Source organism: Acyrthosiphon pisum, chromosome A2 (assembly GCF_005508785.2).
Source record: "Acyrthosiphon pisum isolate AL4f chromosome A2, pea_aphid_22Mar2018_4r6ur, whole genome shotgun sequence".
Taxonomy (NCBI): Eukaryota; Metazoa; Arthropoda; class Insecta; order Hemiptera; family Aphididae; genus Acyrthosiphon; species Acyrthosiphon pisum.
In genome coordinates, this window is record NC_042495.1 from 49,185,619 (window position 1) to 49,199,321 (window position 13,703).

General features: G+C 28.8%; 2 protein-coding genes across 3 annotated transcripts; one reads left to right on the forward strand and one right to left on the reverse strand.

Annotated features, from left to right (window-relative positions):
* The first annotated feature begins 777 nt into the window (after window positions 1–777).
* LOC100162180 (coiled-coil domain-containing protein 75-like) lies at window positions 778–3,138 on the forward strand. 2 transcript variants are annotated; one of them, XM_008187671.2, is made up of 4 exons: window positions 778–1,186; window positions 1,863–2,095; window positions 2,165–2,403; window positions 2,804–3,138. In XM_008187671.2, the coding sequence occupies exons 1-4, from the start codon at window positions 1,128–1,130 to the stop codon at window positions 3,032–3,034; spliced, it is 762 nt and encodes a 253-aa protein (XP_008185893.1). In that variant the 5' UTR covers window positions 778–1,127; the 3' UTR covers window positions 3,035–3,138. The 2 variants fall into 2 exon arrangements, with proteins under 2 accessions (XP_008185893.1, NP_001155521.1); NM_001162049.2 differs by having other exon boundaries at window positions 787–1,186; window positions 1,840–2,095.
* LOC100166946 (DNA mismatch repair protein Msh6) lies at window positions 3,074–12,708 on the reverse strand. The gene is made up of 22 exons (XM_001946083.5): window positions 12,009–12,708; window positions 10,852–10,968; window positions 10,612–10,715; window positions 10,453–10,548; window positions 10,190–10,354; window positions 9,994–10,128; window positions 9,079–9,214; window positions 8,875–9,014; window positions 8,652–8,789; window positions 7,676–7,880; window positions 6,937–7,130; window positions 6,522–6,634; window positions 6,280–6,435; window positions 6,052–6,209; window positions 5,863–5,981; window positions 5,349–5,504; window positions 5,140–5,274; window positions 4,862–5,086; window positions 4,457–4,651; window positions 3,905–4,082; window positions 3,621–3,772; window positions 3,074–3,533 (listed from the first exon to the last, which is right to left on the reverse strand). The coding sequence occupies exons 1-22, from the start codon at window positions 12,274–12,276 to the stop codon at window positions 3,261–3,263; spliced, it is 3,558 nt and encodes a 1,185-aa protein (XP_001946118.2). The 5' UTR covers window positions 12,277–12,708; the 3' UTR covers window positions 3,074–3,260.
* Between the last annotated feature and the right edge of the window lie 995 nt (window positions 12,709–13,703).

Genomic DNA, 13,703 nt, shown 5'->3' on the forward strand with positions numbered 1-13,703 from the left:
TCAAATATAGACTTATTATTAAATATAGATTTTTTGTCAAATTTGATATTACGTTGATTTTTTCAACAAATATAGATTTTTTTATCAAATACAGAATTTTTATTGAATACTTATATATTATTTTATTCTACTTAAATTTTTTTTTATTGAAAAGATTTAAAAATTGTCTTTTTGGAATAACAAAGCACAGTTGATTAAAATAATATAAAAATCTGTAATAAATAAAAATTCTATATTTAATAAAAAAAACATAAAAAATCTATATTTGATAAAAAAAGAAATAAAAAATCATTTAAAAATTTGTATTTAATAAAAATTCTATATTTAATAAAAAAAACATTAAAAAATCTGTATAAATGAAAATCTGTTTGATTTATAACTTCAACATAACTATTCCTAAATTTGATTCTAATCGAGATACTCAGAAAAATGTTCCGCGTTCGTAGATTAAATTAAAACTATACCGGGTGATTTTTTTATCATTGAACACTAATTATTTCAAAAAGTGTAAACTTTTTTGAAAATATTTTTTTACATAGTTTCAAGTCGCTTGTAAAACAATGTTTTTCTTAAAAAATTATATTTTTAAATATTTTTTATCCTTATAATTTTTTAAGTTTTTTACTTTTTTGAATGACAACATAGTATATGATCTAAGATTGTCACTAAACACAATTTACAAACCGCTGTATAACCTCTCTTATCACTCCGGGAGAAGTGGGGTATCGCCACCGAACAATAATATTATTACGATTATAGTCCGTGATATGAATTAATATTAACGACAAGTGATAAAAAAACTTAAACGTGCGAAACGTGGTAAATTAAAATAATTTTTTGAAAAAACTGTTCTTAGACGTTATTAGATACTTACTACTTGGTGTTTTAGTATTTAGAGAACGGTGAATAATAAGTTGATGTAACCGGCGGTCGTTGTATTACTTGTACAATTTTTTCGATCTATTAGGAGTACTAAGTACCTTCACTGGTAATTTTCACCAGTCGGGACTCGCGGGATGATGTTGTTGAGACGATTTCCGTTTAGCTTTGTAGCGAATCGGAAGTAGGACTGTTGGAGACTCCAAGACTTTCGAACAGCGAGTACCGATATCAAAACTGCAGTTGACATGGCTACAACAGACAATGATGAAGACGACTACATGTCCGACGCATTCCTCAACACCGAGTGCGTACCCATTGCTAGTTGCACAACGTGCTCTGATATTTTATACATTATAAATTATAATATTATAATATAACGAGGAAGGAATGTACAATGTCTTATTGACATGAGTTGAAGGTTTTGATCCATTTCATAACTATTTAATACTACTATTTTAATAGACTTGTGATCTATATCGTTAACACTAAAAAAAACCTTTAAACCAAATTTATAAACTATCTTGAATTATTTGGTTTTTGCATGAGTAATTACGGCATCTGTTCACTTTGATTTTAACAATTAAAAATATATATAAAAATTTACATAATTGTTATGGAAATGAGTCAATTAAATTACCAACAGGGGAACTCCAAGTGGGGGACACTGCCGGTATACAATGGACCCCAAATAATCCCATATTTCAGAAATGATTAGTCAGATCTACTAGCTACAATTAGCATTTCCACACGTCACTATCTTAGGAAGGAACTAAATTTAATATTTGTACTTTAAATAATTAATGATTTTAATAAAAAAACACTTGGAAATTTTTTCAACTTAACTTTTCTTCCTTATCCATCCACGATTGTCAGTATGCGGGGCCTGTTACACCTGCATTTCTCACGTATTTCATAAGATTACGTCTTTGCGTTCGAACAATTGTCATATCATTACAGTCACCCTTGTATGGATCTGTTAGAACTGTTAAGGATGTCAGACCCGGCCTGTTGATGACGCACGAACAGCAAAGACTTCACAATCAGATGAAAAAGAGAAAGGAATGTCAACTGATAAACAAGACCACTGGCTTAAAGGCGTTGGAAGAGCAACAACGTCAAGAAGGACTAGAAAAGGCCATTGACAGCACCAACAAAGGTTTTTCACTTTTACAGAAAATGGGTTATAAACCCGGATCAGGAATTGGCAAAAACAGTGAGTGTTTCTGCTGGGATTGTGTAAAGCCTTTGATTTTTATAAGTTACTTTTGTTGTGTTGTGGTAGATTCTGGAAGGGTGGAACCAATTGGCATTGTATTGAAGACCGACCGCAAAGGATTGGGTAGAGAAGCTGCGTTAAGAGAAATCAGAGAAATGAAAAAATCAATGATACGCAACAGACGGTCAGCAGGACCCAGTGTGTGCGAGTATAGAGAAAGACGGGCTCAGGAAGCTGCTGAAAAATTAGACCGTTTGGACTTATTTAGATGCCAACGAGTATGCCGCCAAATGGATTTAGAACAGGTATAATATCTACAACAGCCTAAATTGTTGATCTAACACATTTCAAAAAATTTCTGATTGAAAAAAAAAATTATATATAATATAATATTTTTTTCAACCGTAATAATTTACAGCTTAGGTTTCAAAGATTGTCTGTTTCATATAAATTAAAGATAATTTATGTTTAAAAGCTTTACATTAATTTAATTTCAAAAAAAGTGTCTATCCGCCAGTTATCCGCCAGACTGACAGGGTTATAGGTACAATTTTTAAATGTTATGATATACATTATTTTTGATTTGGAAAATGTCAAAAATTGTTAATAATGTATGTTTTATAGTTATTATTAAGCTTTATATTATTGTATTTTAATTTAAAAAATCTTAAATAATTTTTTTGAAATATTTATGATGTTTTTAAGGATATACAAGAACCATCTGAAAAGTTCTTTTGGCCTGAGGAAGTTCCTGAAGTTGATGCAGATGAATCAGAGGAAGAAGAATTAAATATTACATCACTAAATGAACAATTGGAAATTTTAAATTTTTATTTAAGGCGCACTTACAACTATTGCGTTCATTGTGGAACAGTATATGAAGATGAGAGTGATTTGATGGAAGAATGTCCTGGTCCCAATCGACAAGATCACTAAAATAGAATACTGTAGATAAATTATAATACACAACAAAAATATATAATAGTAAGTCTTATAATTTATTGAATGATTTTTAATAATAAATTTTGTGATAAAAAAAATATTTAGTATTGTATAATAAGTGAAATGAGACAAAAAATATAAATACAAAAAAATTAATGAATGTTAATAACATGATGCGGTCTGAAAATACTTTTAATGTTTAAGGAACTTATTACGTAAATTATAGTGCTAAAATAGCAGTCTTCACAACAGATTTGTCATTGGACGAAAACAATGTTTTGAATAGTATTCGGCGCTTAGCAGCAGTTTCAAATTCTTTAGATCTACGTAAACCAACTTTTATGATGTCAGCAGGCATGCCTGCCAAACGAGCAGCATTAAAACCATACGATTTAGGGCAAGCTCCATTTGCAAACTTATACAAGAAAGTAATTGTTTCTTGAGTTTGTTCAGTATCTATTTCGTTAGTTTCGTCATTTTCTACCATGCATGCCTGGAATGAAAAAAAATAAAAATTAACTATGTATTTGTTGTCATGCGTTCATAAATGTATGGTAAATATATTAATATGAATTTATACCATGTGACCAAGTGCAACTAATGGATTCATCTTGAAATCTTCAACTAACGAGTGGTAATGGGTAGAGAATAGTGTACGGCATTGTTTTTGTACTAGTTCTGTAACAACAGCTGAAGCAATTGCTGTTCCATCATATGTTGAAGTTCCTCTGCCTGAATAACAAAAAAATATATTAATAATAATAAGATACCAGATAAAAGAAAAAAAGTAGATATAAAATATACATAAAAATTATGATACTATTTGTACTTAACTAGTTTTACTTTTTTAAATAAATAACTAACCCAGTTCATCAACTAAGACTAATGAAAACCGACTGGCATGATGAAGTATAGCTGATGTCTCACACAATTCAACAAAGAATGTTGACTCTCCTGCAATTATATTGTCGTTGGCGCCAATCCTCGTGAATATCCTGTCAACCGGATTGAGAAGAAGGCTTTTTGCAGGTACCCGACAACCCTAAATAATGAAGAGATTTTTATTATTTGAGTACGAACAAAATATATAACAAATTTTGCATCATTAAATTTGACATCAAGTAGTAGTATAACTCGAACATTTAATATTTGTTTAAGATTAATTTACAAACATATTTTATAATTTGTTAATTGAAAACAATCATTCACAAAACTACTGGACACTTGAAGCAAACTGTCATAAAGTTTAAGCTAATATTTATAACTTATTATAACTATTTACACAATATACCACAAATTATTGATTACTGAAATAATTAATATTCTTAATTTTAAATTCAATTTTACTAATAAAATTATTTTTGCAAATTACCGTAGAACAATGAACTAAGGTTAAACTACTAGCGTGTTGCTTACCATATGTGCCATAACAGTTATGATGCCAAGCTGTCTCATCAATGTAGACTTGCCTCCCATGTTAGGGCCCGTTACTAATATCAAACTTGAATTCCACGTTCCATCTTCTTCTTTTCCGATGATTGTATCGTTTGGAATGAAACTCTCACCACCAGAACCGCATGGATAACGTCCCTCGATAAGTTCAACTAATGGCTAAATATCAAATAAACAGCAGTAACACAACCTTAATGTTAGAATTGTATATAAAAACTATTTTACACATATTTAATTTATACAGTCGAGTAGCGATAACAAGTTGAGAGGAAATAAAATATCTCTTTAGATAACTAACTCAAATTTATTAAAATTAAGTAAAAACATTGAGTAACATAATGAAATAAAGTTTTTAATTATACTACTGACCTTTTTGCCAATAATAGCTGGAATAAATGTAGGAATACACATAACTTCTTCTTCACACCGGCAGTATTCTGCTAATGACATGAATACATCCAGAGTAGCCAAACATTGGATGGCATTGTTCCATTCCTCAAACTTGTCACAAAACCGCGAAAACACTCTTTCCCTGAGATCTTTCAATACATCTATTTTTTCTTGTTCATAGCTCATCATTTTTTCCAAAAGTTCCTGAAGAAATACTGTTAAAAACAACAAACAAAAATAATTTAAAAATTACAAACTTTTGTACGATTTGTAGTGAATCTTTTGTATCCTTTTCTTTGGTTTTGAAGTTCATATCCATCTCCAGCTCTCTTTGATGCAGCATCAGGTACTTCTAACTGATATCGTTTTTTATCAGATCCAAAATAATTGACCTTCACAAATTCAGGGAAAAATTAATTAAAAGCACTTGAAATAATTAGATTTAAAATAATTACAAATTACTTACAGTACACCCAAAGTGTTTGCATTGTTCTTTTAAATACGATTTTAACTCAATATCAACTTCTTTTATTTTTTCTAAAACAGTGTCATACTGATCGTCCATCCCCGGCTCGGGAAAGATACGACCATGTTTCATAGCTTCGTCATGATCAAAAGAATTCTATAGAAAATTTAGAAATATATCATTATTATATCACTAACACACAATAAATAATAAATATAAACATTATTTAAATAGTACCAAGTTAATAACTTACTAATATTGAATGAACTTTATTTCTTTTAAAAATAAAGTACCTATACTCTGTCCAGCGAAAGAATGTGCTCCTGGCTCGAGTTTTTCTGCGCATTCCCACACGACACCCTACCATAACAGAACCAGTTTTGATAGCAGGTTGATGCGGGGGGGAGGGTGCGCAGAATCAGCGCTTTATTTTGCTGGACAGAGTATGGTTATTAACTAATAATTATGTAATATATTATGTAATATAATTATTATATGAAATTCTTCTAGTTACCTCAAAATTATCAAGAAGTTCAGTCAAATGAGGAAATACTCCAGGGACAGAGCCGTTAGGGTAATTACAAATAGCAGCCAATAAATTGGATTCTGAATTCTCTTTTATGATATCAGCCTCTACAAAAATTAATATTTCATTAATCAATTATGAAGTATACACTTAATTATTTTAGTTAATTAAAGTTACTTTGAAATTTTTCCATTATATTAACACTTGTTCTGAAACCTTTCAATATTGATATGAAATCAATTATTTTCCTTTTTGAATAAGTCTTCTCTTCAAAGTATACTGCTCTAGTTTCTGCATGGTCTGATTCAACTCCATTACTACTCTGAGAGTAGATCCTAAAAATAATAATAAATAAGTATCCAATAAAATGGGTAGGTATGTGTTCAAAATTATGTTGTAATTTACCGGGAAAACAGACGTTCTAAGTCTGGTAAACTAGCTAGTTCTGATCGTATTTCTTGCATTAAATCAGGAATAACAATTAAAGATGAAATTGCGTTTTGTCTAGCTTTAATACTGGATATTGTTGTCAATGGATTACACAACCACTGGTGTAGTAATCTAAACAATATTATCGCATGGTATTAATTATAATTCTGGCCTAGAGTGAATTCTCTTATTTTTATGCAAAAAAATAATAGATATACCTTTTGCCAAATGGTGTAGAGCAATGATTTAACTTGTTAAGTAATGTTCCTGCATTTGAACCCGCAGAGTTTTCTAATATATGTAGGTTTTTAAGTGTTATAGCATCAAGTATCTAAAAACCAAACATAAACATCAAACGCATAAATAAATAATAACTATTACATTGTTCTACTTCAAATTAAAAAATAAATATTTAATTATTATTATCAAAACAAAACATTGGGAAAAATAAGATATATGCTTGGTTTTTAATTTTTTAAACCTAAAAAAATTTTCAAAATTAATATGGAATAAATTATGTTATAGTAATAATTTAAGATGAAAATAATATGACTGTTAATAATCTATACATACATAATATGTATTATTATTATTATTATTATATTATAGAAAATTGTAATTAAATTGAGTTACCATATGTTTACTGTTTATGTTATCTTGATTGGTTAACTCAACAGATTTAACGTCAATTGGTTTATAAATATCAAATCTTCCTCTTGACAAAAGTTGGAAGTCCATTTTACATCGCTGTAAATACCATATAACAGCACCCAAACTTCGAATACCAAACTCACATTCGTCATTAGCATTCAATTGTAAGTCAGAGTCTGAAATAAATTAAAATAATTATTAAATTTTTATAATTTAAACACAATAGGTTCTATATTATTAATACTATATATTTATATATTATATGTATGGTGTATGATTTCTCTATACTCGCATGTATTGTATCCGTCTTACAAACGTACAACATAATAAATTTATATTCAGCAGTTCTAATTTTGCGTAATAGGCTTTTTAAATAAAAGAGAATTGATATATTAGGTATTTACCTTAAATATTGACATATGAAAAGTAAAAACATTTTCTGTGCTTTGTCCAGAGTTATTTTAATATTTTACATTCTTAAAACTTGCCAAAAATTTAAATATGGTAATAACCCATATATTTGTACAGTTTAATTATAAATAATTCAATTAACTATATTATTAAAGAATTATACACAAAATTGATACTTCACTACTTCAGAACATAAATTTGGCATTTAGTATGTTTGAGATGGAAATAACAATACATGGAGGTGTGGAGTTTTCTAAACAAAAATTATATGTAAAAAAAAATAATGTGCATTTTAAATTATAATATTTACCACTGCCCAAAAATGTTTTTAATTTTTCTGGATATACTACATTATTGTCATGTTTAAAGTAATCTCCTTCTGCTAAAGTAATCAAAGTTTTTGATGATGGCCAAAATTCTATGTCAGGGATAAGTGCATCTTTAACAGCACTAGAGAGCATAGTATCAATGACCTTTTTAGTACGCACTGTCAATTTATTACGTTCAAATAAAACCTAAAATAAAATGTATTAATATAAGTAGGCATGCATAGTGTGTATCGGTTGTTAATTGGTGATTGATTGTAGTTATATTATAAATATTGGTTTGATGTTAATTTTTTTATTTACATAATTGCTTTGCTACTATAAAATGCATATAAACATATATCTTACATCTAGTATCTAATAAGTAAACATTATTTCAAATTAAAACATGTAAATAACTTAATTTAGTCATCTTTTCTTATTTTTCTTCATCTTACTTGTTTATATCAATCAATCAACAATTTTAATAGTATCTAAATGCTTAATGTAAATTTTACCTAAATAATATATTTAAGTACTAATGTACCATAGTTTATTTTATATTAAAAATAATCCTGATGACACAATTTTTATTTTTAGATAAGAGGGATAATTATTAATATACATTTTCATACAAAATGTATTAGATTAATACACAAAAAGCAATACAATATGTATATACCAGGGGCGTTAACAAGAAAGGATGTGGGGGTCAGATTTATGAGTTATAAGAATTTAAAGTTTAGATGAGCGGAGTAGTAGACCAACATTTTGAGTGGTAATTGTGTACCACTACACTCCATCATTTAAACTTTAAATATTTATAAATCATAAACTACTAATTCTAAATTCAATTTTTATGTATCGAAATACTCAGAAAATATTATGATTTTAAAGATGAAATTAAAACTGTATGTTGTCATTCAAAAAGAGTACACTTATTATATAAATATAGTATATATCATCCAATGAGCAATTTACTTGTACTGGTGGGTAATGAGCACACAAGGTTCTTAAGCGTGAGCAATGACAGTCATCTTCGAATTGCCCAAGATGGAAGAGACCAATAGATGTATCAATGAAGCATACCCCATATAAAGAAGTTGAACTACTAATTTCCTAAATAACAATTAAGCATTGTATAAATAACGAATAAAGATAGTGTATAAGTGTGACAATAAGTTTGAATATAAAATATAAATACTTTTTCAGATATAGCTATCAAAAATGAATTTTCAGCATCATTTGTTTCACCATCAATAATACCAAAAGTTCTAGTGCCTTTGGTTGTAATACGACATATTTCACGCCGCACTACTTTATCAAATTTAGTACTCTTTTTTACTAAAAATAACATTGATTAATATAAAATATTATAGATTATTTGTAATAAAATGTAATAACTTACAACTTTTACATCTTTCAGTCATCATATCCGGTGTTTCGGTCTGTTCAATACGAGCGACAGTATAACCTTTTTCTATTAGAATTGCAGAGAAACGACCATAGGCAGTTTCTGGAAATCCCACATGAGCAAAGTCTCCCTAAATGTATTAATATTTAAAACTTAGTTTGAAAAGCTTTCATATTTTTATTTCAGAATAGGTGATTATATTCTAATTCTACGTGTAAAGCCCGCTTTAAGAAGGAATCATAATACATCACACATTCACACTGTATGAATTGTCTCCATCTTACAAACATACAACATACCAAATTTGCAATCAGCAAAACCAATTTTGAGTAGTCAGCTTTAATAAAAGAGTGAATTAACCTATTATCAAATTTAAGGTAAACTTAGGTAACTAAAGGTGAGGTTAGGTTTATACGCCTGTTTTTAAAATATTTTAATTGTTGAGAAGTTATGAGTATGTAAAATATTAAAAAATGTACATGAACATTTAAAAATTAAAATATGATAAAAACACAAGTAATAGTATAATATTCTAATATTTTATTTATAATAGGTCAATTTACTCTCATATTAAAACCGACTACACAAGTTGACAATATATCTTAGAAATATGTATCTATTTAATATTTATAATATTTCAACAAACCCCAACTCTCATGCTCATTTATAATTTGTTTGCCGTAAACTATGAAATATAATAAGTCTTAAATAAATTACTGAATAGTGAATACTATATACTATTCCAAATAAGTCTGGTGAAAAATCACAACAGAATCACATCGTGGTATACCCAGGTGCAGTCTTGTGTGTTAGAACCAATCGCAGCAATCCTGGTGTTCTGAAGCTGTGCTGTTTTACCTGACTTATTTGAAATATAGTACATATAGCTGTGTATCTTTGTATAAATACCTTCATGTATAAAAGATTAAGTTCTTTAGCAGTTGTAACAGCGTCCATATGATACATCTCATAAAATTTTCCAACTTTAAAAAATAATATACAATCGAAATGTTGTGCTTTTAACTCCCACCACTGACGAACTCCCTAATATAAATAAATAGGTATGTAATACTTATTTGATGGTAAATTTCAAAAATATATTTACCGGAGTTAATGTCAGTTTAAAATCTTCTGGTACATATAATGTTCGAGGATTATAGTTAGGATCAGATGGTGATTTCTTATTAGCATCTTTAATTTTTTCTGGTTTCAAAAATTCAAGTTTTAAATGAGGCCAATTGTCATGATCAACTCCATTAATTTTGGTTGTCTGTTAACAGTATACATATATTGATTATTTGTTATATTAGATTCGAAATTAATTATTTAGCAAAAAAAAAAAATAACAAAAATAATAGTTTTAGGTACTTCTTTGGTAGATTTGTCCACAGCAGGGGTATATGATTTATTAAATTTATTAAATTTAGATTTTCCAACAGATTTCGTATTTTTCCCACTTTTTATCTAAATAGTTGAGAATGTGTTAGCATTAAATGGTGATTAAAATTCAAAAATATTATAATATACTTTAACAGGAGATACTTCTTCATCAGATTCATCATCAATAAATGAATCATTGTCAGATGGTTCAGGACTTTCTTCGGATTCAGATTCTTTTAAAGCTTTCATATCTAAAAACAATTTTTACACAATAAGAATATATTTTAAATTATTAATATAGATATAAAATACTAATGGTCAATAGTATACAGGACTTAAATTAAATCTAAGAACTTAGATCAATAGTTATTTATTTAAAACAAATACCTGGCACATATTCATCCCCTGAATCTTCTTCATCACCGCTCAAATCTTCTAATGCAAGCCTGCGACGTTTTTTCCTAGGCAACTCTTCGTTTTCTTCATTTTCTTCTATAGATTCATCTAAAAACAATAAATAAATAATTATGAACATCATGAAGTCTTTATTTTAATTTTTTTTAAATATTTTTAATTAAATGTCCATGTTATAAAAATAAAACCTTGCAAATACTATAGAAAAGAGTTATATTTAGGCCATTTAGGTACAACTTTGGTTAAAAACTATTATGGAAAAAAGTTTAGACATATGATTAAAGATATGACAAATTGTACAATTATTGAGTCTTGTCAGTTTAAATAGAAATATTTATTACTAACAATTCCTCAACATAAGCTAAATTATACCTGGTTCTACCTAATCCAACCCAACTACCTAGTACAGTTATATGTATTTTATGCATGGATAGTTAAACATTGACAGCATATTATATTTGAATACCTATGTTTGTCTTGATACTGAAAAAATCAATTTACTATTTGCACTTACTTATGAAACAATATTTATAGTAGACGAAAACCAAATAGTTTAATAGTTAAGGTGACCAAATTGTAGTAATTTAATAAGTAATAACAAACCAAGTACATGAACATTAACATTAATGATTTTAGGCAGTCTTGTAAAAGATAGGTACTTTATAAAAGTATTCAAGAACAGGTACAGATACTTCGATATTTTAAAATACATATTTGAATAAGTACTCACTACTCGATAAAAAAGTGTTTGAGTACAAATATAAATACTTAAACAAAAGTATTTATACCTAGATACTTTCAAATACGTTCAACAATTTTACATAACATAACCACAACATAACCATTAACTTTATAAATCAACTGAATAGTTTTTTTTAACTATTTCAATTATAATAGAAAATATATGAACTAAAAAGAAAATAAGTTATTTATTTTAAATAGGTATAGATACTTTGAGAAAGTATTAAAATACTTTACAAGACTGGTTTTAATGTTAATTTATCAGTAAAACCACTAAGTATCTATTGTCCCTGTGTCTTTGAAATCGGAATCACTCCAATAGGAAAATCAAAAAAAGGTGGATACCTACTTATTAGTTATTAATAGGTATATATATAATTAGTTATTACCAAGCGGTCTTGGTTTTCTTTTTTCAGTATTTTTCTTTGTACTACCGCCATTGCTGCTGATGGTTTTTTTCCCTGAACTTCCATTCACTGCAGACTTCGGTGTCCTCTTAGGAGTGACAGAGCTACCCTTATTAGAATTGGACAACTGACGTTTTGATGGGGTCTTCGACGCAACGACACCATCGGGGGGCTTGGGCGACCCGTTGGTTTTGGGAGCCCCGGAGCTGGGTGACCTGGTAAAGTAATTGAACAACGTGTTTTTCGACATATTGATTTTTCACCAAGTTCATGTATATGAAATAAAAGATGACGCAAAGAAATTCACTTTTAGTGACTAAGTGTGATAAATTACAATTTAGGAAAACTGTAGTAAAAAAAGTACACACGACACATTTAATACGATTACTCAACCGTCGAAAAACGACGAGCGTGGACGACAAAAGACCGGTTCGAAAAACTCAATTCACGACTTCTGTTCAACTGCCTATGTCACGTTCTGAGTGTGATGTGTCGCACAAACTACAAAATATGTACCTTATCTTGTACAGCCAAATTCATCAGTTAATAGAGTACCCTACAGGTGCACAAGTCATAACCTTCAATCTAATGCAATAATAAATAATAATAATAATCGTCGATCGATTGAGCGAACAACACATTTTGGCGGCAATCGTTGATCGGTTATCATTCTGCACGGTTGTGTATTTATCATAGAGTTATTTACCAATAGAATTATATATACAGTACAAAATATAAAGTACAGTTGTGACCACGGTTAGGTTATATATCGTAAAATGTAGAGAGCCTTGATATTAATATCAAGGCTCTCTAGTAAAATGTATAACCATAGAACAATATTGAAGCGAAACTCGATCAGCTGATGGGTGAAGTGTTTACCTATGATCTGAAGTCCGAACAATGAAACTGTTTCCGTAACACTGACATGATGTTATACCCGTATTGAAAAACCGTTTCCGCCTAATAGGCAGGGTATTCTGCGCGGGGTCGGGTTGTTTCTACCAAGGTGTATTGATACACCTTGGTTTCCACCACGGTCTTAGAAGATAAGGTCCGACGACTAGTATTTATCAGACGTCCGCTTGTTGTAGCAAATTTAGTTCAATTGTTACTCACGAGCGCTGCAGGTTATACTTATTGAGGTTATGAACTTAATAATTTATTCTTATTTAATATTTTGGTAAGGTTCAAAATTCCGCCAAAAATCTAAAATCAGCTGTTGAACTCCATAGAAAATAATTAAAATATTTATTTTTATTCACCGAGTAATTCACAATTGTATACGCTGTTTTTAGTTTTATTACAATCAGTTTTTTGTCGCTAAAAAATAAATTATGCCCAACAATATTTGTTTATTTGGTTGTAATACCAACAAAAAATTATCCGTGTTAAAAGACGAACTTTTAAAAAACGAATGGTTAAAATCCCTCGATGTTCCACATTTGAATAATAATAATGTTGTCTGCGAAGAACATTTTCGTACAGACCAAATACAAAAAAAAAAGGATATATTTGATAAAGTAAGGAAAATTGTATGCTCAGTAAGTTATAGATGATATGTAGAATATATATAGTATTTATAAAGTATGCCTCATGAGTTATGAAAATGATTGTTTAGGTTCTTTGTTACGTCCTCGATTATTACCTAATGCAGTTTCTTTTAAGGTTTTCTGCAAG

Coding starts and splice junctions, on each gene's coding strand:
- LOC100162180 (XM_008187671.2), top strand. CDS start 1,128: ATGGCTACAACAGACAATGATGAAGACGACTACATGTCCGACGCATTC. Junction 1,187..1,862: donor GACGCATTCCTCAACACCGA/GTGCGTACCCAT, acceptor TGGATCTGTTAG/AACTGTTAAGGATGTCAGAC. Junction 2,404..2,803: donor GCCAAATGGATTTAGAACAG/GTATAATATCTA, acceptor GATGTTTTTAAG/GATATACAAGAACCATCTGA.
- LOC100166946 (XM_001946083.5), bottom strand. CDS start 12,276: ATGTCGAAAAACACGTTGTTCAATTACTTTACCAGGTCACCCAGCTCC. Junction 8,790..8,874: donor TGATAGCTATATCTGAAAAA/GTATTTATATTT, acceptor ATTGTTATTTAG/GAAATTAGTAGTTCAACTTC. Junction 4,083..4,456: donor TAACTGTTATGGCACATATG/GTAAGCAACACG, acceptor TTCATTATTTAG/GGTTGTCGGGTACCTGCAAA.